Here is a 21296-nt window from a genome sequence, read left to right as displayed (position 1 = left end):
AACTGCACACATACATTACACCTGAACTGCCATCTATGGACGGCACTTTATTAGATCATCTCGTTTAGTCTGGCTTCCCAGGTGGCTCAGCGGTAAAGAGTCCGCCTACCAATGCAGGAGATGTGGGTTCAGCCCCTGGGTGAGAAAGGTCCCCTGGAGGAGGAAATGCCAACCCACTCCAGTATTCCTGCCAGGAAAACCCCATGGACAGAGGAGCCTGGCAGGCTACAGTCCGTGAGGTTACACAGTGGGACAAAACTGAGTGACTGAACATGCTTGCCTTTATTCTGTCAAAGCAATGGAAACTATATAAGATAAACATCATTTATTGCAACTGAGAGTTAACTATGCCTTAACAGCATGGTAAACAAGAATACCATAGGGAGTTGAGATCCACAAACAATACAAATATCAAACTTCAACTTTCTTCCTTATTTAAAAACAGCTTTTAAATAGACCATTTAACCTAGTGCCTCTTTCTATCAGTGGCAAACAATTAAAAACAGGAATGGGAAGCCTAGAGAACAAAAATTTTCAGGATGTGCCCAGCACTGTTCAGGGCAAAATACATCCTTACCAGCAGAGAAAGTACGTCCTAACCATTAGCGTAATTATTTTCTTAGCCTTGACAAAAAAAAAAGTCATTAGGCAACTCTTCTGACTGCAACTTGGCTTCTGGTAAAGTGAGGCAACGTACTGCTGAATGATCAAGAGTTCTGGTACACTCTGCAATTGTATTTCTCATTAACAGGTTCATAGGTTAACACAAACAGGCATCGCTTCTATTTCTGTCTATCCTGTATCTGCTCATCAAGAATCAGTTGTTTTGAATTCAATTACCCATAAGAATGGTAACAAAATCACGTTTCTGAGAACCAGCCCTCCAATGAGCCTGCCATATGGTATTAACCTTTGAGGTGCTGCCTGAGCAGCCAAGGTCTCCCTGAACAAAACCCTACCTTCAATTTCAAACTCAGTGCATATGTATTCTGAAAAGACTCAATAACCGACACTGTGCCCATAACTGTACTAATGTGAACAAAACAGATCTCCTGTCCTCACAGAGCTTATACTCTATACAAAACTGAGAGAAAGCATACTTGTGGAAGATTGCCTAAAGGATATGCAACATTTCCATCCTTCTAATTATTATAAAATCTCTGCCACACTGTTTGGAACCTTTTTCATCTGCCCACCACAAACGATCATGCATCTTGGCCTATAGAGGGGCCTTGTGAAGTTTCTTGGCGCGTGCACAGTAGGACCACTGTGAGGACACTGCTCATTTCATTACATGGGGTCCTGTTTACAAGGCCTGTGAGGAGCAACTTCCTTCTGATCTTAAGTGTCAGAAACCACTTTTTTAAATCAAAAGTCTGTTTGCTTTCAAATATTATGAACATAGATTGAGGGTTTGTTTTTTTTTTTTTGGCACCGTCTACAATGAAGCTTAGAGAAATATTGGTGAAAGCAAATATTAGATTTTTATATTAGAATTTTTATTTTATATTTTTATTTTGCATTTCTTGCTACAGTTCATAAACCTCTACAAACCACCCTAAATTTCGGGGTGAACAAAAAAGCAACAAATGGATGAAGCTTGCAGTAATGAATGCATCATATGGAAAATGTTCTTTTTAAATTTAGTGCAAGAGAAAACAAAATCACATGAGAAGTAAAGGGAGTGAAGGATCTCAAGAGTATGATACACAGATTAAAAAAATAAAAACCAGACAACGCTCAGTTAACTGGGGAAATCAGAAAAGGGAAATTAGAACAATGGTAGTTAAAAATGGTTGTGTAAACTTGAACTTATTGTAAATATAAAGTTACTTTATAATATTTAGAAATATGTCACAGGTATCACTCAAAACAGTAAAAACAAAAGTCATAATTGACAAAGAAAACATAAAAATTACTTGATAAAATGACCAAAAGGGAAAAACAGACTGTTATTATAACCTGTGTCTTATCTGAGCTCTTCTCCCTACCCCCAAATACGAGGAAAAACCCTATGCACTGCAACAATCTGAGTCTACTGACCCCTCAGCTTTCCAATTACTTGCCATAATGTAGGCAGGTGTCTAAACTCCACAAGATGCATGATCATGATTTTGCTAGGCAGCCTCCTTCTTCAAGGTCACTGTCATCTTTCCTAGCCACCTAGTGACTCTACAATGATATCACTTCTGTATGTCAACCAGGGTTCACACATAATATTGTTGAGTCATTACCATTCAGAAGTTAAATTACCCTCCTCCCATCGTCAGCTTCCTGAAATTCCCTGTTCCTCACACCCAGGAAACACCAAGCTTGCTGGGAGGCTGGATCCCAGTTCAGTCTAGCCCTGGAATGATTTTAAGTCCAGTCAGTACCAAGTTCACACTGCGTGCTAAGTCGCTTCAGTTGTGTCTGACTCTGTGCAACCCCGTGGACTGTAGCCCATCAGGCTCCTCCCTCCATGGGATTCTCTGGGCAAGAGTACTGGAGTGGATTGCCATTTGTTTCTCCAGGAGATCTTCCCCACCCAGGGATCGAACCAGCGTCTCTTACGTCTAACCTACATTGGCAGGCAGGTTCTTTACCACTAGCACCATGTGGGACCAAGTTCATAGGGAGTAAATAAATTCATAGACTTTCCAACTTGAATTTCTTTCCAATTCTTCATCCTGAACATCTGATTAAAAATCAAAATTTCTTCAGAACAAGCAGAGTAAAAAATTAGGCTCACCCTAATTCCCCTCTACTAAAAGAAACATTTTTGTGCAGCACAAGGCGTGGCCCTGCTCTCCAGGACCACAGTGCCACAGCTGACCTGCCACTATCCCCTGTTTATGAATGAACAGCTCACAGACGGCTGCCAATAAAGGATATGAGTACCAAGTGGGTACATACATGCAGAACTTAAGGTTCCCAGGCAGGGTCAATGAGAGCTCACACAGAATATATGCAGATGCTTTTGCTGGTCATTTCTTATTCTTTCAAAAACGCACTATTTCTTTTAAACTATGGTTAATCTGCACACCAGTTGATTCCAGATAAATAAGACTTGGTTGTTGCTGAATCACTCCTAAGTGGACGGGAAATCAGCAACAGATCCAGGGGAAGGAGGGTAAATGCCAATAGTCACAAGGAAGAGAACCTGGACACACCTGATGCTCCATGAAGGCAAACACATGATTATTACGATTACAAACCTGGCAAAGGGCACAATGCCACCAACTGCAGGCATTCAATAAATATCTGCTGGGAATAAACTTGTTAAACAGATAATTCTGTAAGGTGCTACAAGGAGGCTGAAAAGCTAGCCCACCGGCCCACTGACCCACAGTCAGTAGGTGGCAAAGCCAGGATTCAAATCCACATCTGTTTGGTTCCAGAATTGAAGCTCTTTTCACTTCATATGCTTCCTTGGTAAGGAGACTGATTTGGCAAGCATCTCTGGCAGAGTACTCAAAACCATAGATATGCTTCTCTTCCTAGAAAGTAAATTTTACTCAAAAGTTCAATAATTTAAAATATTTGATATATAAAACAAATTATCAACATATTATGAAAGAAAATAAAGTATTCATAGATAAAAATTTTAAAGTATTAGAGGCCACCACAGTGTTTTCCTTTGTGTGATATAGCCCCAGGCTATCTCAGGATACAAGTTCATTCTCCTCTGCTATTAGAGATACATTGCTAAAAGAAAATCTGAGAATTAAAAAAAAAAAATTCATTCAATAAGTATTTGTTGAGCACCAAATACATAGCAAGCATGTGTTAAAACAGTCAATCCTAAAGGAAATTGACCCTGAATATTCACTGGAAGGACTGATGCTAAAGCTGCAATACTTTGGCCGCCTGACTCATTGGAAAAGACCCTGATGCTGGGAAAGACTGAGGGCAAAAGGAGAAGGCGGTGGCAGAGGATGAGGTGGGAGTAAATAAATTCCTAGACTTTTCAACTTGAATTTCTTTCCAATTCTTCTTCATCCTAAACATTTGATTAAATGTCAAAATTTCTTCAGAACAGGCAGAGTAAAAAATTAGGCTCACTCTAATTCCTCTCTACTAAAAGAAACATTTTTGTGCCGTGCAAGGCAAGGCATGGCTCAGTCGAAACACTGATTCACACGAGCCGAAGCAAATGCAGGAGCCAGTGCACAACAGAGGAGCGGGCATGCCGCACTCCATGGGGTCACGAGGGGTCAGACACAAGCTGAACAGCAGCAACAAACCCACTAAATGCCTGGGGTAGAGTGCCCAAGAGTATAGAGCTCCAGTTACTACAAAACGGAGAAACAAGTCACCCGGTAATTAAAAGTGGCAACTGAGATGCCAGAACAGGATCTGTAGAAACAGGGAAATACAGCTAACTCATGTTATGGCGGTGACTAGGCAGGCTGAGGAAGGATGCTTAAGTCTTCCCAAGGCAGGACCCCAGCTCTCCTCCCATCCCTAAACTTATGCTATTCAAAAGAGGTGCAGAGTTAATTGTGTGTGTAGTGAGGGGGCTACTCATGAAAAGAGAATATTTAAGAAGTTATAAATTTTCATGAAAGGGTCAGAACTACAGCAATACAAGAGTAAGAAGTCACTGTTTTACATTACATTTGAAAAATATACAGAAAAAGAAATTAAAATGTAGTAAGATGTTTGACTTATAGCAAAAATATGAAAATTAAAACAATGTTTCATCTATCAATACATCCAAAAGTTTAAAAAGACACTGTGGGGAATTGATACTATTAAATACTATAGATAAAATATGTACTATAGATAAAAAACACAGAATGGTACCTCTCTCAAGAGCAATCTGACAACATGCACAAAAATTTTTAACATATAATTTTTTTAATGCTAACTCTATTCCTAAGAATTTATCTTAAAAAAATAAAACACTGTAGATCGATGCTTATAACATAATTGCAGAAAAAATTTAACATACATCCAAAAGAAACAAGTAAATAAGCTGATGCATCAATATAATAAAATACAACCATTAAAAAGGATTAGGTAAGGTATGGAAGGATATTTGTAAAAACACTACTAGGTAACAGGGCAGGTTAGGGTAGTGTTTGGAGAACTGACAGCTGCAAACACGTCCGTACTCCCAGTCTCGTAAGGCATGGTGAAAAGCGCCCCGCTACTGACTTTACTGGGCCTCTGACTAATCTAAGATCACTCACCTGTGATTCAGTTATAGCTACCCTGAATGACAATTCAACAGTTTATTGTTTGTTATTTATGCCACTAGAAGTTACTCAACTAAATGAAGTTCAAAGATCTTTAAAGAAAAGGGTGGGGGGACTGAGCCTTGAAATTACCCAGTGCTTAGTTGCTCAGTTCAGTTCAGTTGCTCAGTTGTGTCCGACTCTTTGCGACCCCATGAACTACAACCTATCAGACTTTTCTGTCCATGGGATTCTCCAGGCAAGAATACTGGAGTAGGCTGCCATTTCCTTCTCCAAAGGAACTTCCCAACCCAGGGATCAAACCCAGGTCTCCTGCATGGCAGGCGGATTCTTTACCATCTGAGATATCAGAGAAGCCCCTGAAATTACCCCGAGGTTGTACTTAACAGAAAAAAAGCTTTATTTACCTGGGTAAACCTAAAACAGGACGACATGTTCAAAAGAAAAAAAAGCAGGATGCACACTGGCTCCTTTCTGAATTATGTACACACATGTAGGTAGGGAAGGAAATGGCAAACCACTCCTGTATTCTTACGTGGCAAATGCCTTGGAGAGGACCCTGGCGGGCTACAGTCCCCAGGACTGCAAAAGAACTGGATACCACGTAGCAACTAAACAGCAGCCACACATACAGGAGGGGAGCAGGCACACCGGAGGTATGAGAGTAGATGTGTGCACGCACTGAGAACATTCCAGGAAAGGCACTCAGCCACTCAGCACCCACCGGGGCTTACAGCAGGACAGCACTCTTCAGACGTGATTCCAGTACCAAGAACCCGCGATGGTGCTGACACTACCCTCTAATTCTCTGAAGTTACACCATGATTTCTTCCAGTAACACTCATCGAATCGTTAATTTGTCTTCTCAGGCTTTAGTGATGTTTACAATGTCTCTCATGACACCAGAGGATTTTCCGCAATTCCTTTCTAACTAACAGTGATTGAAATATGAATTAATATATACTACAGTCTGCTAAAACAGCCTTCTCGGCTGACTACATGAAGAAGCATACAGAGGGCAACGACTATGCACTGTCAAGAAAAAATGTTTCACACACAGATACTGTAACAATAAACAGGGTGATATGGGGAGGATTAAACACGGCCTATATGATAGGGACTATCAGTGCTATTAAATGACTAACTTCTCACCAGAAAAATAATCAACTCTCACGTTTCTGCAACTGAAGGCTGGCTTAGTTACAGCTTGGGGGGGGAAGGGGAGTGATAAACAAATTCCCGGCACTTGCCAGCATATCAATTTTAAATCACAGCTCACTGGAGAAACATTCAAATATTTTAAATACATGTCCTGATTTTCTAATCTAGCCAACAGAAGACTATAAATGAAAATTATCCAGATGCTAACATCTGCGAGTAGCTTCAGTTTTAAAGTAAATTTCAAAATGTTCAACCTTTATGGATCACCAGAATCAACAATCTACATACGGACAGCTTCAAAATATTTTTATAATCAACAACTGGAGATGCCTGAAAGCTAGGTTAACATTAGATGTGCTGATCAACCGTCCATCTCCCCAGACTGCAAGCTAGAGATAAATGCACCATTGATTCTAGACCACACAAACTGGAACCAGGAACTGCATAAGAGCACCAAGGATAAACTCAAAAACAATAACTGCTGAACAGTTCATCATTCAGTTTGACTGGAAGCAGAAATTAATGGTTAAGAGCATAATAATGCTCTTAATTGCATCCAAAATAGGTCAGAGACCTAGGTGTACCACTTAGCCTCTTTACAGCTTTCCTACCTAAAAGATGACAAGGATGAATGACAAATGAACACACTCCACGGGGTCATTGTGAAGATTAATGGGAAAATGCATGTAAAGCTTAGTAACTAGTACTGGTTTCAAAAATTACATATATATTGCTTCCTTTGCTTGTAACATTTTCAACCCCACTTCCTACTCCCAGACTTGAACTGATAACTTGCAGTTACCCTTCATGTCTCAAGTGTAAACACTGCTTCCTCAGGAAGCCCTTCCTAAATCCTCTCCTCCTGATTAGCTGTCCTTACCTTATTCAGAGTATTCTGAATCTCTTGTATTTTACTCAATTAACTATAAACAGTGTTATTTAATGTATGACTTGCCCAACAGACTATAAGATTTCAGAGGACAGGGGCATATGTGTCTTATTCACTACTCTTTCTCCAGTGTGGTGTGCATGGCAAGGAACAGAAGAAAACTCTATATTTACTGAGTTAAATTAATTATAATCCACTTTATGCTCACATGAATTATTACAGTTCCTGATAAGCTTACTGTCCTTGCTCATTCATTCACATTCTAGAAAGATGTTTCAACAAATCTAAATATTACATTTTCAGACTCCCCATATATTTTAGCTCTGCTGCCAAGACAGGATTAAGCCTACCATGTTCTATATTCTTTATATTTTTATTAAAATGGTATTCAGATGAAAGCCAAAGTATCTGCTGTGTTTACTGGTCTTCAACAAAAGAGATGCTTTTGAAGAATTCCACAGCTTAAAAAGAAAAACAAAATATGAAAATAAAACACAATTTGTCAATTTAGAACCCTATGGGCCAGAAAAGTTAAGAGATTTGTTCAGTATCATAAAGCCAGACAATGCTACAGGGTAAGGATCCAAGTTTCCTAGTTCTCTGTCTTTTCACTATGAAGACTTTACGGTCCACTGAGAACCACAATTCAACATATTCTAAGCAATAATCTTGAAATGCAACAAATTCAAAGTAACTGAATTATTTTTTACAAACTTTTCAAAACTATGGCTTGCCAGACCTCTACTTTATTAGAAACTTGGAAGGTAACGTCTGGGCCTCTGCATGCTGAAAAAGTTCCATGCTGCTGCTGCTGCTAAGTCGCTTCAGTTGTGTCCAACTCTGTGTGACCCCATAGACGGCAGCCCACCAGACTCCCCTGTCCCTGGGATTCTCTAGGCAAGAACACTGGAGTGGGTTGCCATTTCCTTCTCCAATGCATGAAAGTGAAAAGTCAAAGTGAAGTCGCTCAGTCGTGTCTGACTTCGCGACCCCATGGACTGCAGCCTACCAGGCTCCTCCATCCATGGGATTTTCCAGGCAAGAGTACTGGAGTGGGGTGCCATTGCCTTCTCCAGAAAAAGGTCCATGGGCAAGTCTTATCCCAGCAAAGACTCAGTTCAGTCGCTCAGTCTGTCTCTTTTCAACCGAATGGACTGCAGCACACCAGGCTTCCCTGTTCATCACCAACTCCTGGAGCTTGCTCAAACTGCTATCTATCCAGTCAGTGATGTCATCCAACCATCTTATCCTCTCTCATCCCCTTCTCCCCCTGCCTTCAATCTTTTCCCAACATCGGGGTCTTTTCAAACGGGTCAGTTCTCCACACCAGGTGATCAAAGTATTGCAAAAGGTTGAGACCCTCTTAGTTTAATCAACCAAGCATTGTTTGCTAACTGTCCACTCTGTCTCCAGCAGTGTCTTCCCTCTCTCAAGGCTCTTAGGAAGAGACAGGATTTACTTATATAACTCAATTAGTGAAAAAAATAAGACTGTGTATAATGAAGTGCTAAATTAGCTAAATGAACACAAATTAAGTGACAGGTTCAGACAAAGTAGGACAGAAGCACAGGCGTAGAAACAGAATAACAAATAGACAGGTCTGTATGATAAATAAGGATAACCAGTTTCAAACGGTGCACCAGCAGGAGTTCTAAGATCCTATGAAGGGGTCTACAGGGTCACTGTGGAGAGCAGAGGGAGATGTTTTCCCTGCCCCTGCGCCTTCCTCAATCAGAAGAGCTCCACTCTTACTTTTTAACATTAAGCTTCTGTCTAAACTTCATTTTGAAAATGATTCCAATGGCCTTTTGTTGGAAAACTCTTTTACAAATGCAAATAAAGGGGAAAAAAAATCAGTGGTGAAGTAATTTGTCCCAGTCACAAAGCTCATTAGTGATATAAAGCCCAGGTCTCCCAACCTTCCATGCTGTTTTCTCTGTACCACTCAACACACCACAACATTCCAAGGGAGGGGGCAGTGTGAGCCTGTGAGCAAAAGTTCTCAGCGTATCCCAAATACAAGACCGACCAAGACAGCGGACTTACTTTCAGGTCGTGTAACAGAACTGTGACGGGGGAGAGGAGTCCACACTTCAAAATAAATAGAGCCACCTTCCCAGAATAGCTCTTCAAGACAAAGTTTTAAGGTGATTTTTTAAAAATTAAAATCTGTTAAAAGAAACACTGTGGTGGGCCTATAAAGGGACATAAAGGGCGATGGGCATGAGTCTGAGCAAGCTCCCGAGTTGGTGATGGACAGGGAAGCCTGGCGCGCTGCAGTCCACGGGGTCGCAAAGAGTCGGACAGAACTGAGCAACTGGACTGACTATAAAGGGTACTTTCTATTAGAATTACTGAGTCATGCTCTTTAAGGAAGTAGTAAAAGATGAGAACGTATAGGCAGGGTAGGGGCAAGATAACAGAATGCCTTGAAATCAAGGACAAGTTTATGTTTGCTACAATGCAATACCTCACTATATAGCTTTTGAAAGAGTATTAGGGGAGTACTTCCTTCTTCCAAGGTGCAGGTTACACATGGAAATGTACAATCTGAAGTATGGTGTCCCACAGAATCAATTTAAAAGCTCCCTCTCTACAGCAGCACAAATAATAAAAATCGCTAAATTTACTCTTGTGCTCATGTAAGAAAAACTATTACAGAACTTCAAAAATGCTTCTGCCATCAATTTGTAACTCCCCACAGCATCCCTGTAACATTGGTATTATAACCATCTTATTATTGAAACCACTACAGAAGCCAGTGGCAAAAGCAAAATGAGACGCCTAGAATTTACCATGTTGAGACTTAATGCTCAGTCCACACACAGTGGCATGAACATAAATCTCAAATCCTATTATTTGTATGAGTTCCCTGGTGGCTCAGATAGTAAAGAGTCTGCCTGAAATGCGGGAGACGAGGGTTCGATCCTTTGATCAGGAAGATATCTTTGGAGAAGGAAATGACAATCCACTCCAGTCTTCTTCCCTGGAAATTCCATGGACAGAAAAGCCCCAGTTCATAGGGTTGCAAGGGTTGGACATGACTGAGCAACTCACACACACACAATTTAACTCAGTAACACTTTGTTGATTTTCACAATAAACGTGTAACCCCATGAAAACCACCCAATCATGTCTCAAATGACATGCCTAAAACTGAATTCATTGCGTAGTCCCCCAAATGGCTCTCTCTTCCAACTTCCCTACTTCTGTTCACAGCACTGCTTTTGATACTCTAAGCTCAAAACCCTAGTATCCCCTTTGACTCTAATTACCTGCTTTTAAACACTTTAAATTAAGAACTTTGATTATGGCTCAGTACAGAACAAAAAAATTCAATGACTCCTACTGCCAGGCAAGTGAAATCCAAACTCCTACACCATCAATGCCTGACATGCAGAGCTCTCCAGAATAGAATCCCAGCCTGCCTTCTACCACTTTGCAGTGTGCAGCCTCAGTAACAGCCAACCTGGAAGTCCTGCCAGCCCCCAAACACGCTGAGTGCGGATTAAGCACATGACCTCAGGACAGTCATTGAAACTGAGCTTTATTTTACTCAACTGTAAAATGGGTATAATAATTCTTGCCTGAAAGGAGCAAACAAGTTAACGAAAATAAGAGTACCACCATAAATTGTAAGGTACTATAAAAATACAGACAGTATCATTATGCTATGATTACCGTTAATTTTATTTTATCTATACCTGCTTTGCTCCAGAAAGGATATAAGATAGACCATATAAAACACAAAATAACAAGAGTTTAAAGGTAGAAGCAATAAAAGAAATGCAAAACAAAAGGTAAGGACCTAAAATGGAACTGGGAATGAGGCTAAGAAAAATGGATACTGTAATTGCTTATCTAAGTTTTCAGGTTGATAATGTGGTCTAAACAATGTAGTTTGATTTGAAAAGGAAATAAAGTCAATTAGTTCAGTGTCCCAAAGACTAAAAACAAAATCATTGGTCAGAAATAAAGAAAGTTCTTACTGTAAAGACCCCAGTAAGAATTTCTCCCAAAGGTCCTTATTCTGTGCAGAGTAACTGAACAATATTCTCAACATCCCATGAATTATCTATTTTCATTACATCACTATTAGACTGAAAGCCTTTTGACATACCGTAATTGCATTATATAATGTTTGTATCTCCCTGGTGGCTCAGCAGTAAAGAATCTGCCTGCCAATGCAGGAGACCCAGGTTCAATCCCTGGGTGGGGAGGATCTCTTGGAGAAGGAAATGGCAACCCACTCCAGTATTCTTGCCAGGGAAACCCCATGAACAGAGAAGCCTGGTGAGCTATAGTCCATGGGGTCGCAAAAGAGTCAGACACGACTTAGCAACTACACAACAACAATCTCCATAGCTTAATTAGTCAAAAACTACATACCCTGACTTTTATATACTGGTTTCCATGGACCCAAATCCCTCCCTATTTCAAACCGTCCTGTACACCACCGTGTTAATCCCAGAACACTGCTTTTATCACAGAATTCCTTACTTCAAAAATCTCTAAGCCTCCCTGCACACAGAGTAACCTCATTCTTTACATCTTGAACACAACCTCCCCTGCAGTATCTTCCCTGTCTTCGCATTCCTCTAAATTCTTTTTATCCTTTTAAATGTGGCTTAAAAATCTCACCTCCTACTGAAAGTCTTCTCTGACTAGCAGCAATGTGGTAGAGGGAGAGATGGGGCAGGGGGAGGAGACTAAAAGTCTGAAGTCTTCTTTACTCAACAGTTAAGAGACTGTGGGCAAGTCACTAAACCACCACCCTCTGTGAGAATACTGTCTCATCTGTAAAGGTTTTAAGACAGACTGTACCTAAATTACCTTCCAGCTTTAACCATTCTAGGATGCTTTGGTTCCTACAAACTTGGACAGACCTGATCTCTACTCTGACCATTATTATCTATTATATATTTTAATATGTAGCTGCAACCATCCCCTGATATCCACAGGTGACTGGTTCCAGAATCTTCACAGATACCAAAACCCAGGGGTGTGCGACATCTGTATGTGACTTATGCACATCCTCATATACTTTAAATCATCTTTAGATTACTTACAGTGCCTAATACAACGTAAATGCTAAGTAAATAGTTGCCAGCATGCAACAAATTTAAGTTTTGCTTTTTGGAGCTTGCTAGAATATTTCTTTCCATTATTTTCGATCTGCAGTTGGCTGAATTAACAGATGCCAAACTCACCAATATAGAGGGTTGATGGTAGATACATTGCTTTAAAATTTTCCCTGCTAAGTATAAACTCCACAGCAGAGTCTTACATTCCCTTGTTAGCCTCAAAGACAAGTGGCATAGGGACCAGGTACAAAGCAGCATATATTTCTGTAAGCTTAGAAATGTTTAAATAATTATTTTTAAAAGATTGATTAAAATATACTTGCCTACTGCAGCATTAATCAGCAAAAAAAAAAAAAAGCATTTTTAGCACTAAGCAGACTACTTTAAACAGTATACTAAAGCAAGAAAATAGTTAAGTTACTTTTCTCTAAAATATATATTCATTCTGCAGAGTACAGTTAGTCAGTACAACTTGAGGTGACCACATGTTAAAAATAATTGAGCTGTTTAACATACACAACATAATGTTCACTTCCTAGCCATTCCTGTTTGCATCTTGTAAACAAAGGCTCACCAGTCCAAAAAAAAAAGGCTATCATAATTTTTATTATTTTACTGATTTAATGATTAACTTTACATGCTAGAGCTATGATTCCAACATAAAAACCAATAAAGTTACACAGAGAATCATGATAGAACAAGCGACAAATTAAAAATTGTACTTGCAATGATTTTCAATATCACAGGCTGAGTAAAGCTACTACCAACACTCAGAATGAGCTAAGTTTTGAGCTTCACACTGTCACTCTAAACATTAATGATTACGTATCCTTTTCTGGATGAGTATCTAGTTTCCTATATAGTACTTAAAAAAAAAAAGAATCTGATAAATCTAGAGGCTTGCTGATTCTTCTTTTGCTGATTGCTAGGTCTGTCTATAAAACCTAGGCAGCACTGAAAACTTGAGTATTTGCTTAACTTGGAAAAAAAAAATTAAAAACAAAAGTGTTTTATCATTCACTAAATACAAATAAGATAGCTTATCTCAATGCTCAGTAAATTAATATCCCACAGTAAAAACTACGTGTATTATACATAAAGAGCTTCCTCAAATCAGAGGTTCTGAAACTCAAGACAATTCTCATATCCCAAATTCTAAACATACTGCACATGGATCAGTAAATCAAGCACTGGCTCCACTCGCGCTGTTTTTGTTTCCATTGCTATTACTGCTAAAAGAGTTTATAAGGGCGCATTGCCAGTTTAGAGCATAGTCAGAAGTATTTCAGTACAAAATAAAATCAATTAATTCCTAAGAAGAAATATAAATCTAAGGTATCCAACTATCTTTACAAAACGCCAACAATGTGCAAAAATATTTGGCAAAAGAAGATGGATAAGTAATCTGCGAACCATAAGTATTACCTCTTTCAGTATTGATTCCACTCAAAAAGACATTTTTAAGCAACACAATCAAGATTAGAATTAAGCAAAATTCTTGTCCAAAGAGTTTTCTATAAAGAGGAAAACGAGGAAAGAACTCATTCAGGAGGGATACAGAAACTCAAATAAGGCAAATGCATAACAATCAAATCTACACTCGAATGCCTAATATTGGATTTCCTTGAAGAAATAAGTAATAAGCATGCTTGCTCAGGCATGTAACATTAAAGGGGACAACAGAAACACGGGTGACCAGAAAGGGACAGGTTTTGCCTGTGACTGGCTCTGTTCTGTAGACAATGATTGTCTGAATATTCCCAAACACAATCACTGCCACTAGGAAAACACATTCCTGCTTAAAATTAGGCTTCCTAGTAAGTCTTCACTAATTACAAAAACTGTAACTGAACCAACACGGACAGTCGCACACCAGTATTTTAAAAGAAAATTAATTTTAATAGGGCTTGAAAGAAGACTAAAGCTGTTGGCTTTCAAGATTAAAAAAATAACTGATAACATTAAGGGAATTACTACTACATTACAGTCCTCATAGTACAAAGAGACAGACATTCATCAAAGTGAGAGGCCAATTTTAAAAACACAACTTAAACATACAAACCCACACACCTAAACTCAACATCAAGCAATACAAATTCAAGAAACTTTGTTTTATTCTTAATGGAAAATACTTGTGAGAGGCAACATTCAAATTTCCAGTTATGTCATTTTAGAACCACCTGCTTACAAGGCTCCTTTAAACATCTCTGGTGGCTTTATAAGAGCAGTTTAACATTCTGAACCCTAAACTTATTCCAAGATCCACTGACCAGGTGAATAACAGATTAGCAATTACCTCAGCCTATGTAGTAGTGAGACACACTTTATTTCTTCTTCTTTATACTGCTTATCAAAGCAGAGAATAATAAATCTAAAACATGCCAGAACACTATACCACTCAACCTTGAATAACAGGCACTGTTTTTTCCTTGATGACTGGGATTTTTGACAATTACAGAATGAAAGGAATCGGAAATTAGTCTGGGGGTCAAGGTTAAAAATTACTTGAACAGTAATGCCTTGGAAGAACAGTCCCCTTACAAATTAAAATATTTGATCAGCTGTCAGGTAAATTTTCAGGACCTAAATTCAAAAGTACCATTGTAATTACTAGACAGGCAAGAAAGAAGGAAGTCACAATGGCTTTTCTGAACACTTGTGGGAAGCCACCTGATGGGTGCAGAAGGAGAAGCAGGCCACAGACTTATGCAGGCCTAACCCTAACCCTAAAAGACTCCATGACTCTCCTCTCACACAGACAGAGGCAGGAACACGTCACAACAACTCCACTACATTCCCACGATATTTTAATCATCACTTTAAGATGAGCTAGTTAAAAATAAGACGGAAAATGTCTGACAGGAAAATTTAATAGGTCAAAAATCATTTGTGCATTCATACCTCACAGTGAAACAATTTTAAAAATCACTAATCAATCAAAATAAAATGCACAAACTTGTCCAGACTAAATTAAGACAACCCAAAAAGAATTCTGAAATTACAAAAAAAAAAAGTTTGCAAAGCACATGATTTACTGTTAAGTATTTTACCTTATTTTAAACACTATAATTTCAACCTCATCCTCTTCAAGTTCACTCTACTCATTGTAACAGGTTCTAAGCCAAATATGATCTCTCCTTTATCCTGAGCAATGCTTTGAAGAAACTATATCAAGAAATATAGCTTCTTACTAGAGTTTGGGGGATTATAAAAACCTATTTAAAACAGGCATGCTTATGGATTATTTCTATGATTATACTTATTTAAAACCATGGTCCCCAATTGTGAATTTTAGGAAATGAATTTTTACAACAGCATGGGAAGCCAACCAAAATATAAGGCCAGTTAACAATACTCACCCTTTCCTGTATCATAATAATTGCAAGAAAGAAATTTTGTTTGTAAAATGCAACGTGCATTTTATCATCTTGGATAAAATATTTGCAGCCTCGGTAGTGGTTAAATTGCAGCTATAAAGGAAATTGTCCTGAGATAAATGGTTTCCCTATGAGGAGGTTTCATTGCTACACTTCACCTCAGGACAATAAATCAAATTAACTGCACCTTGTCCTCAGTCCAGTGACATCATCAGTTTGACCACATCTTCAGAATCGGGTGCAAAAACATATGCTATTTAAGGCATGAAATCATGTTACTGTTTTCTGTCCATCCAACCTCATGCTTCAGGTCTCTGAGCAGTTATTCACCTGAACATTCTCATGAAAGCTGCAGATTCTTTTTTCCTGCTACATTCAGGCCCTGCCTATTGGCAGTAAAAGAAAAAAGAAAAAGTGAGAATTGGTATTTGAAATTGGCTTTTTAGCCCATCAAATGTAGAATCTTGTTTCCAATTAAACTGAAGACTAATGTCTCACAAAATATGTATCTTGAAACTGACCATCAAGTGCATTAACATAATTTCAAAGGTTAAACAGGTCACTGTTCAAAAACTCTTCTCCAATACTTTACTAGCAGGGGTTAAAAGAACACCAAGGAGAAGCCACACCATGCTTTTAAAAGACAGGTAATAACTATACAAAATTAAAAAGAACTCTACTAAGGGAAAGCCCCCAAATCAAAATTATTTCTTTTAAATAGCAAAAGTTAATCTGCCTTTCACAGACCAAATGTTCTAAGCCTACACAAAACATAAAATCAATTCTGACAACTTAAAGATGAGTGGTGGGTGTGCCTGGGAAGGGAATACGTTTCAAGATCAGAGTAGACACAATGCCTCAGTTTATTCTTCTATTTTCACTCACTTAACCTTGACACAAACACTCAAAGAAAATATAACCCCATTTCTGTTTTCAGGAGTGCTACAATTAAAATAAGCAAGTCTATAACAGTGGTAGCACAAAATTAATATCAGCTCCATTTTAAATTAGAATGAAGAGGCTGAAAGAATACAGCATGCTGTTAATAACTAGCTATTCTACAACTCCTAGAAAAACTACTGCTTTTTTTTTTTTTTAAACAAATACTGAAGATCTTTACAAAGCCTGAAAGTGTTTAACTTGGGGGTAGAAGTCAAGGGGCAGGGGTGAACTAGCCCGAAAACAAAGTGATTTATTTTATTAAACCAAAATAGGTTTCATTCGCCTCTGAAAATGAGAAAGCATAGATTTTTTTTTCCTTAGGCCCAGTATTATGGCAAACTATAAGAAAGTCTTTTTTAAGACAAAACAGAACACGACAGAGTTGATGCTTAGCTAGGAGCTGTTTGAAAGTTGCTAACGCCCAAGAGGGTTTCTTCTGCCTTGGAGTAGAGGTAAGCGTACGGAAGTTAGTTGGGGGGGTAGGGGGAGTCATTTTGGTTATTAGTAAATAAATCAAGCGGCAGAGAACATGAGGCCTAGGCCACTGCTACAGGAGCCAAGGCCTAGCTCTCTCCCTCTCTTTCCAGCACAGTCTGGGTTTGATCTCAGAGCCCTGTGGATTGCCAAGGAAAAAAAAAAGAATCATATCGAACCACAAAAGCACATGGGGCGAATGTAAAATATAAACACGGCGTTGGGCTGTGAGTGGCTGTTATTAAAGGTCTGAATTACTAAACATGAGAGGCGGGGAAAGCCAGGCGGCCATTTCAATAATATAAACCTCCCCGAATTAGACATTATTCAAATGAGAGAGGTTCAGCTAACCAGAGCATAAGAGGACCCAGCACCCAGCAAGAAAACAGGGGCAGAGAACCAGGAAGGGGGATCCCCGCCCATACCCAACTCCCAACCGGTGGGGGGAAACCGAGAATATTATCAACTTGTCAGCCCAGCCGGTTCTGGGGCCGGGCAGGAGGGCAGCGCTTCACGTCCCAGTTCCCGAGAGGCCTCCGGGCGCCGCTGGGGCCTGAGGGGGAGCGAGGCCCCCGAGGGTCCCCGGCCGCGCGGGTCTGGGTCAAGCGCAGAGGCGGGGGGCGGACAGGGTGGGGCAGGGGACCCAGAGCTCGGACCGCGCCGGGCACCTTCATTCGGCTCAACTCTCCCGAGAATCCACGGCGCCGGGAAACAAGGGGCTTCCCCAAGACCTGCTGGGACCCCTGACCGGTGGCCTGGAGCACATGGGATGGCCTCAGAGGACCCGCTCCTTGAGGGGAACTTTCCCCGAGGGCCGCTTTCAACCCAGTCCGCCCCCCAAGGGGGCGAAGCGCATGCCGGCGCGGACTCCTCGGTCCCTCCGCCCGGAGGCCCCCTCGCAGCGCCCAGGACCGCTCACCCCTGCGCATCTACAGCGCAGGCCCGCCTCGGGTCAGGCCACCGTTCGGGGGATGAGCGGGGCGCGGCCAGGGCGCCCGGGGCCGTGACCCGCGGGCTCGGCCCGCTCGGACCCCGGTGCGGCGGCGGGGCGCGGGCGCGGGTCGGGCGCTGTTTGCGGGCGCACCCGGGCCGCTCTCCGGGCCGCCCCCCGCGGCCAGCAGCGCGGGGGAGGGGGCGCCCCGGCCGCGCCGGGGGCAGGACACGTGCGGCGGTCCGGCCGCCGGGGTCCGCTCCGGCCCCGCCGCCTCCCCGGCATTGTGCTCGCCGCCACCTCCGTCTCGCCCTCCACGCCCCCCCCCCACCCCGCGCCCGCCCGGCCCGGGTCGCCCGCCCGCGCCCCGCCGCGCCCCGCCGGCCCAGCAGCTATGAATATGTAAAACGTCTTTATTGTCCTCTCCCTCTGCCCCGGCCCCGCGGCCCCGCCGCGGACCCGCTCGGGTTGGGGCTCGGCGGCGAGGAGGCGGAGGCGGCCGGCGGCCGGCGGAGGAGGAGGGCCGGTGCCGGCGGGCGGGCGAGCCCGCGGCGGGGTGGGCTAGGGGCAGGAGGAGAGCGGCGGATCGCAGCCCCCTTTGCCCCTCGTCTTCCCCCTCCGCCTGGGCGCTCCGAGCCTCTTTCCCCCTCCGCTCGGCGCCCGGCGGGGGCTCCGGGCTCCCTGGCCCCCCATCTCCCCGCCGTTAATTATAATAATCCTGAGTACTAATAAATTATGCTAAGTCGCGGGGGGGGCAGCGGGAGCCGGGGTTGAGTATGAATATGAATATGTAAAATGCTGTAATGATTACCTGCTGCTGCTGCCGCCGCGGCTGAACTCTCATCTTGACTCGCTGCTCCTCCGTCCGCCATTTTGAATATTTTAACCAAAATCGCCCGGTCGATAAACCCTCCCTCGCTCCGGCTCCCCTCCCCCCGCCCGCCCTCCAGACCTCCTCCCTGCTCTCCGCCCCCTCCAGCTTCCGCCTCTCCTCGGGCGCGCGCCAGGGGGCGCGCGAGGCTGTCCCCCTGGAAGAGGCCCACCTCCACCGGGCTCTCTGCGCACGCGCCCCCTGGCAGCTGTGGCTCCTCAGTAGCTAAAGCGCCCTCAACCTGCGAGTCACTCCGCTTTATTTTTTCCCGTCTGGGCTCTGCACATGCGCGAATTTCCCCACGCGCCTGAAAGGCTGTCTGCGCTTGCGCCATTTCCCCTTGGCTCGGTCCTGATATGTGAACTGTGAAGTGTAGTACGGAGCGCGATTGTGGCATCTTAATATCCTCCCTTCTCTTCCCGCTTTACTCTCCCGATTTTACTCTGGCTTCCCCCAGTGGCATACTACAAGGACAGGGGACACAGTGGCCGAAAGGGTGGAGACGCGTGAAGTGGCGGTGGGCGGACTGGCCCGCGCCCTCTTCGCTGCGCACTTTTTAAGGCTTTCCGCGCTGTTTAAACACCGACAACAAAGGACGGGCCGCTCCCCTGCTAGGTAATTTCCGGCCCTGCGGGCAGGTAGGGGCGGAAACCAGCCTCGGGGAACCGGGCTGGAGGCACCTGCTGGGCCTGGCGCGGGCCTCCCGCTTTAAGTTTGAATCCGAATTAGTCCCCGCCCTCAAGCTTGCGAATGCTGGAGACCTGACCCGGGCCAATGCGAAGGGGAGGGTCCTGTGATTCTTTTAGTTAGCCCCAGATCTTCTGCTCTACTTGTTTCCAACACCCGGCTGGCTTCCACGTTAGCTGGGAGTTTTTATTAAGTCGCCAATTCCCGCCCCTACCCTTTCAGGTGCCTCGATCGCCGCTCACCGGATGGAAGCAAATAGCCGACCTCTGGTCTACAGATAGGCATTCTTCCCTTCCTTTTGGTTAGGAACATCTTTTGAAACCTAGCATAAACTGAAAACCCACGACCTAGTAAATAAAAACATGTCGAAATCAACGGTAGCTTCATCAAGAATTGTACTATATTGCTTCTCAAGGTAAATATGAAAAATAGGCGTTTTCCGAGGTAGATATCTTTGCTTGTAACTAGTCATAATATTCTAAGATTTCTTTATATAAATGTAATAGATTTTCCTGGACAAGACCCAGGTCTAATTATTTTACGAATTATTAAGACTTACGGTTTTTCCTGTTTTTTTTTTTGTTTGTTTGTTTGTTTTAAGAGGAGTGTACTGTTATTTCATGGTTACCAAAGAAAACCAAGAAAAACCTTTTTTTTAAAAATTAGTTTTAGGTAGTCTTGAATTCTTGCCTAGAGAATCCCAGAGGCGGGAGGAGCCTGGTAGGCTGCCGTCTATGGGGTCGCACAGAGTCGAACACGACTGAAGCGACTTAGCAGCAGCAGCAGAGGAGAAAAAAATGAGTGTAAGATTTAAATTGAGTAGGATTACAAATTCTGGTCTTCCCAGGTGGCTCAGGTGAAGAATCCGCTGGCCAGTGCAGGAACTGAAGGAGACTGGGGCTCCATCTCTGGGTGGTGAAGATCCCCGTGAGGAGGAAATGGCAACCCGCTCGGGTGTTCGTGCCATTCCTGCCGGGATAACCCGATGGGCCGAGGAGCCAGTTGGGCTGCAGTCCAGGGAGTCGCAAAGGCTAGAACACGACTGAGCACGCAGGCACAATTTCTGCACTAAGGAAAAAAACTGATCTCTAGGAGATAGCCAGCCATTGTTTAATAGCTAAAGTTTTAATCATTGTTCTTAAGCTGCTCATTGAATTTCTTACACTGTGCAAGTACAGTTAAAGCTATTGTCAGTGTCAGCCAATGAATTTTCCAGGTGGTATTGATTTATTCATGGCAATTAAGGCCTAGGGTGTATGCATGACTGTTTAAGCCAAATAATTGGGCTACCCTATAATCTATTTCAGACAATGGCCAACCAACACACAGTTAAGGAAATGCAAAATTTAATCGTTACGATTAATCTGTAAATATAGCATATTCACCAGCATTGCTATTAATAGAAAGTCTCAGAATCCTCAATCTATTTGAAACTGAAAGTTGCTCATCAGTCAGACTCTTCGTGACCGGGTAGACTGTACAGTTCATGGAATTCTCTGGGCCAGGATACTGGAGTGGGTAGCCTTTCACTTCTTCAGGGGATCTTCCCAAACCAGGGATTGAACCCAGGTCTCCCGTGTTGCAGGTGGATTCTTTATCAGCTGAGCCACAAGGGACAAAGTTAAGTACATGACCCTGCTTTAAGGGCAACAAATTTGAAGTCATCTCCACTAAGAAAAAGAAATCAAATACCCTTA

General features: G+C 42.4%; 1 protein-coding gene across 20 annotated transcripts in view; it reads right to left on the bottom strand.

The window, feature by feature from the left end:
• The window catches only part of POU2F1 (POU class 2 homeobox 1), a 196816-nt gene extending 177676 nt beyond the window's left edge, over window positions 1-19140 (bottom strand). For 7 of the 20 annotated variants that reach the window (XM_069548220.1, XM_069548192.1, XM_069548184.1 and 4 more), the window contains exon 1: window positions 18853-18935. Coding sequence is in view for 2 of the 20 variants with exons in the window: in XM_069548058.1 (XP_069404159.1) it covers window positions 18853-18913 (61 nt within the window). In the remaining 18 variants the exon portion in view is untranslated. Of the gene's footprint in view, window positions 1-18852 lie in introns of all 20 variants that reach the window. The other 13 variants (XM_069548035.1, XM_069548095.1, XM_069548106.1 and 10 more) reach the window with 7 other exon arrangements.
• Window positions 19141-21296: the final 2156 nt, after the last annotated feature.

This window comes from Ovis canadensis, chromosome 1 (assembly GCF_042477335.2).
Source record: "Ovis canadensis isolate MfBH-ARS-UI-01 breed Bighorn chromosome 1, ARS-UI_OviCan_v2, whole genome shotgun sequence".
Classification (NCBI taxonomy): Eukaryota; Metazoa; Chordata; class Mammalia; order Artiodactyla; family Bovidae; genus Ovis; species Ovis canadensis.
The sequence above is the reverse complement of the archived record's forward strand: the minus strand, read 5'-3'. Positions and strand labels throughout refer to the sequence as shown.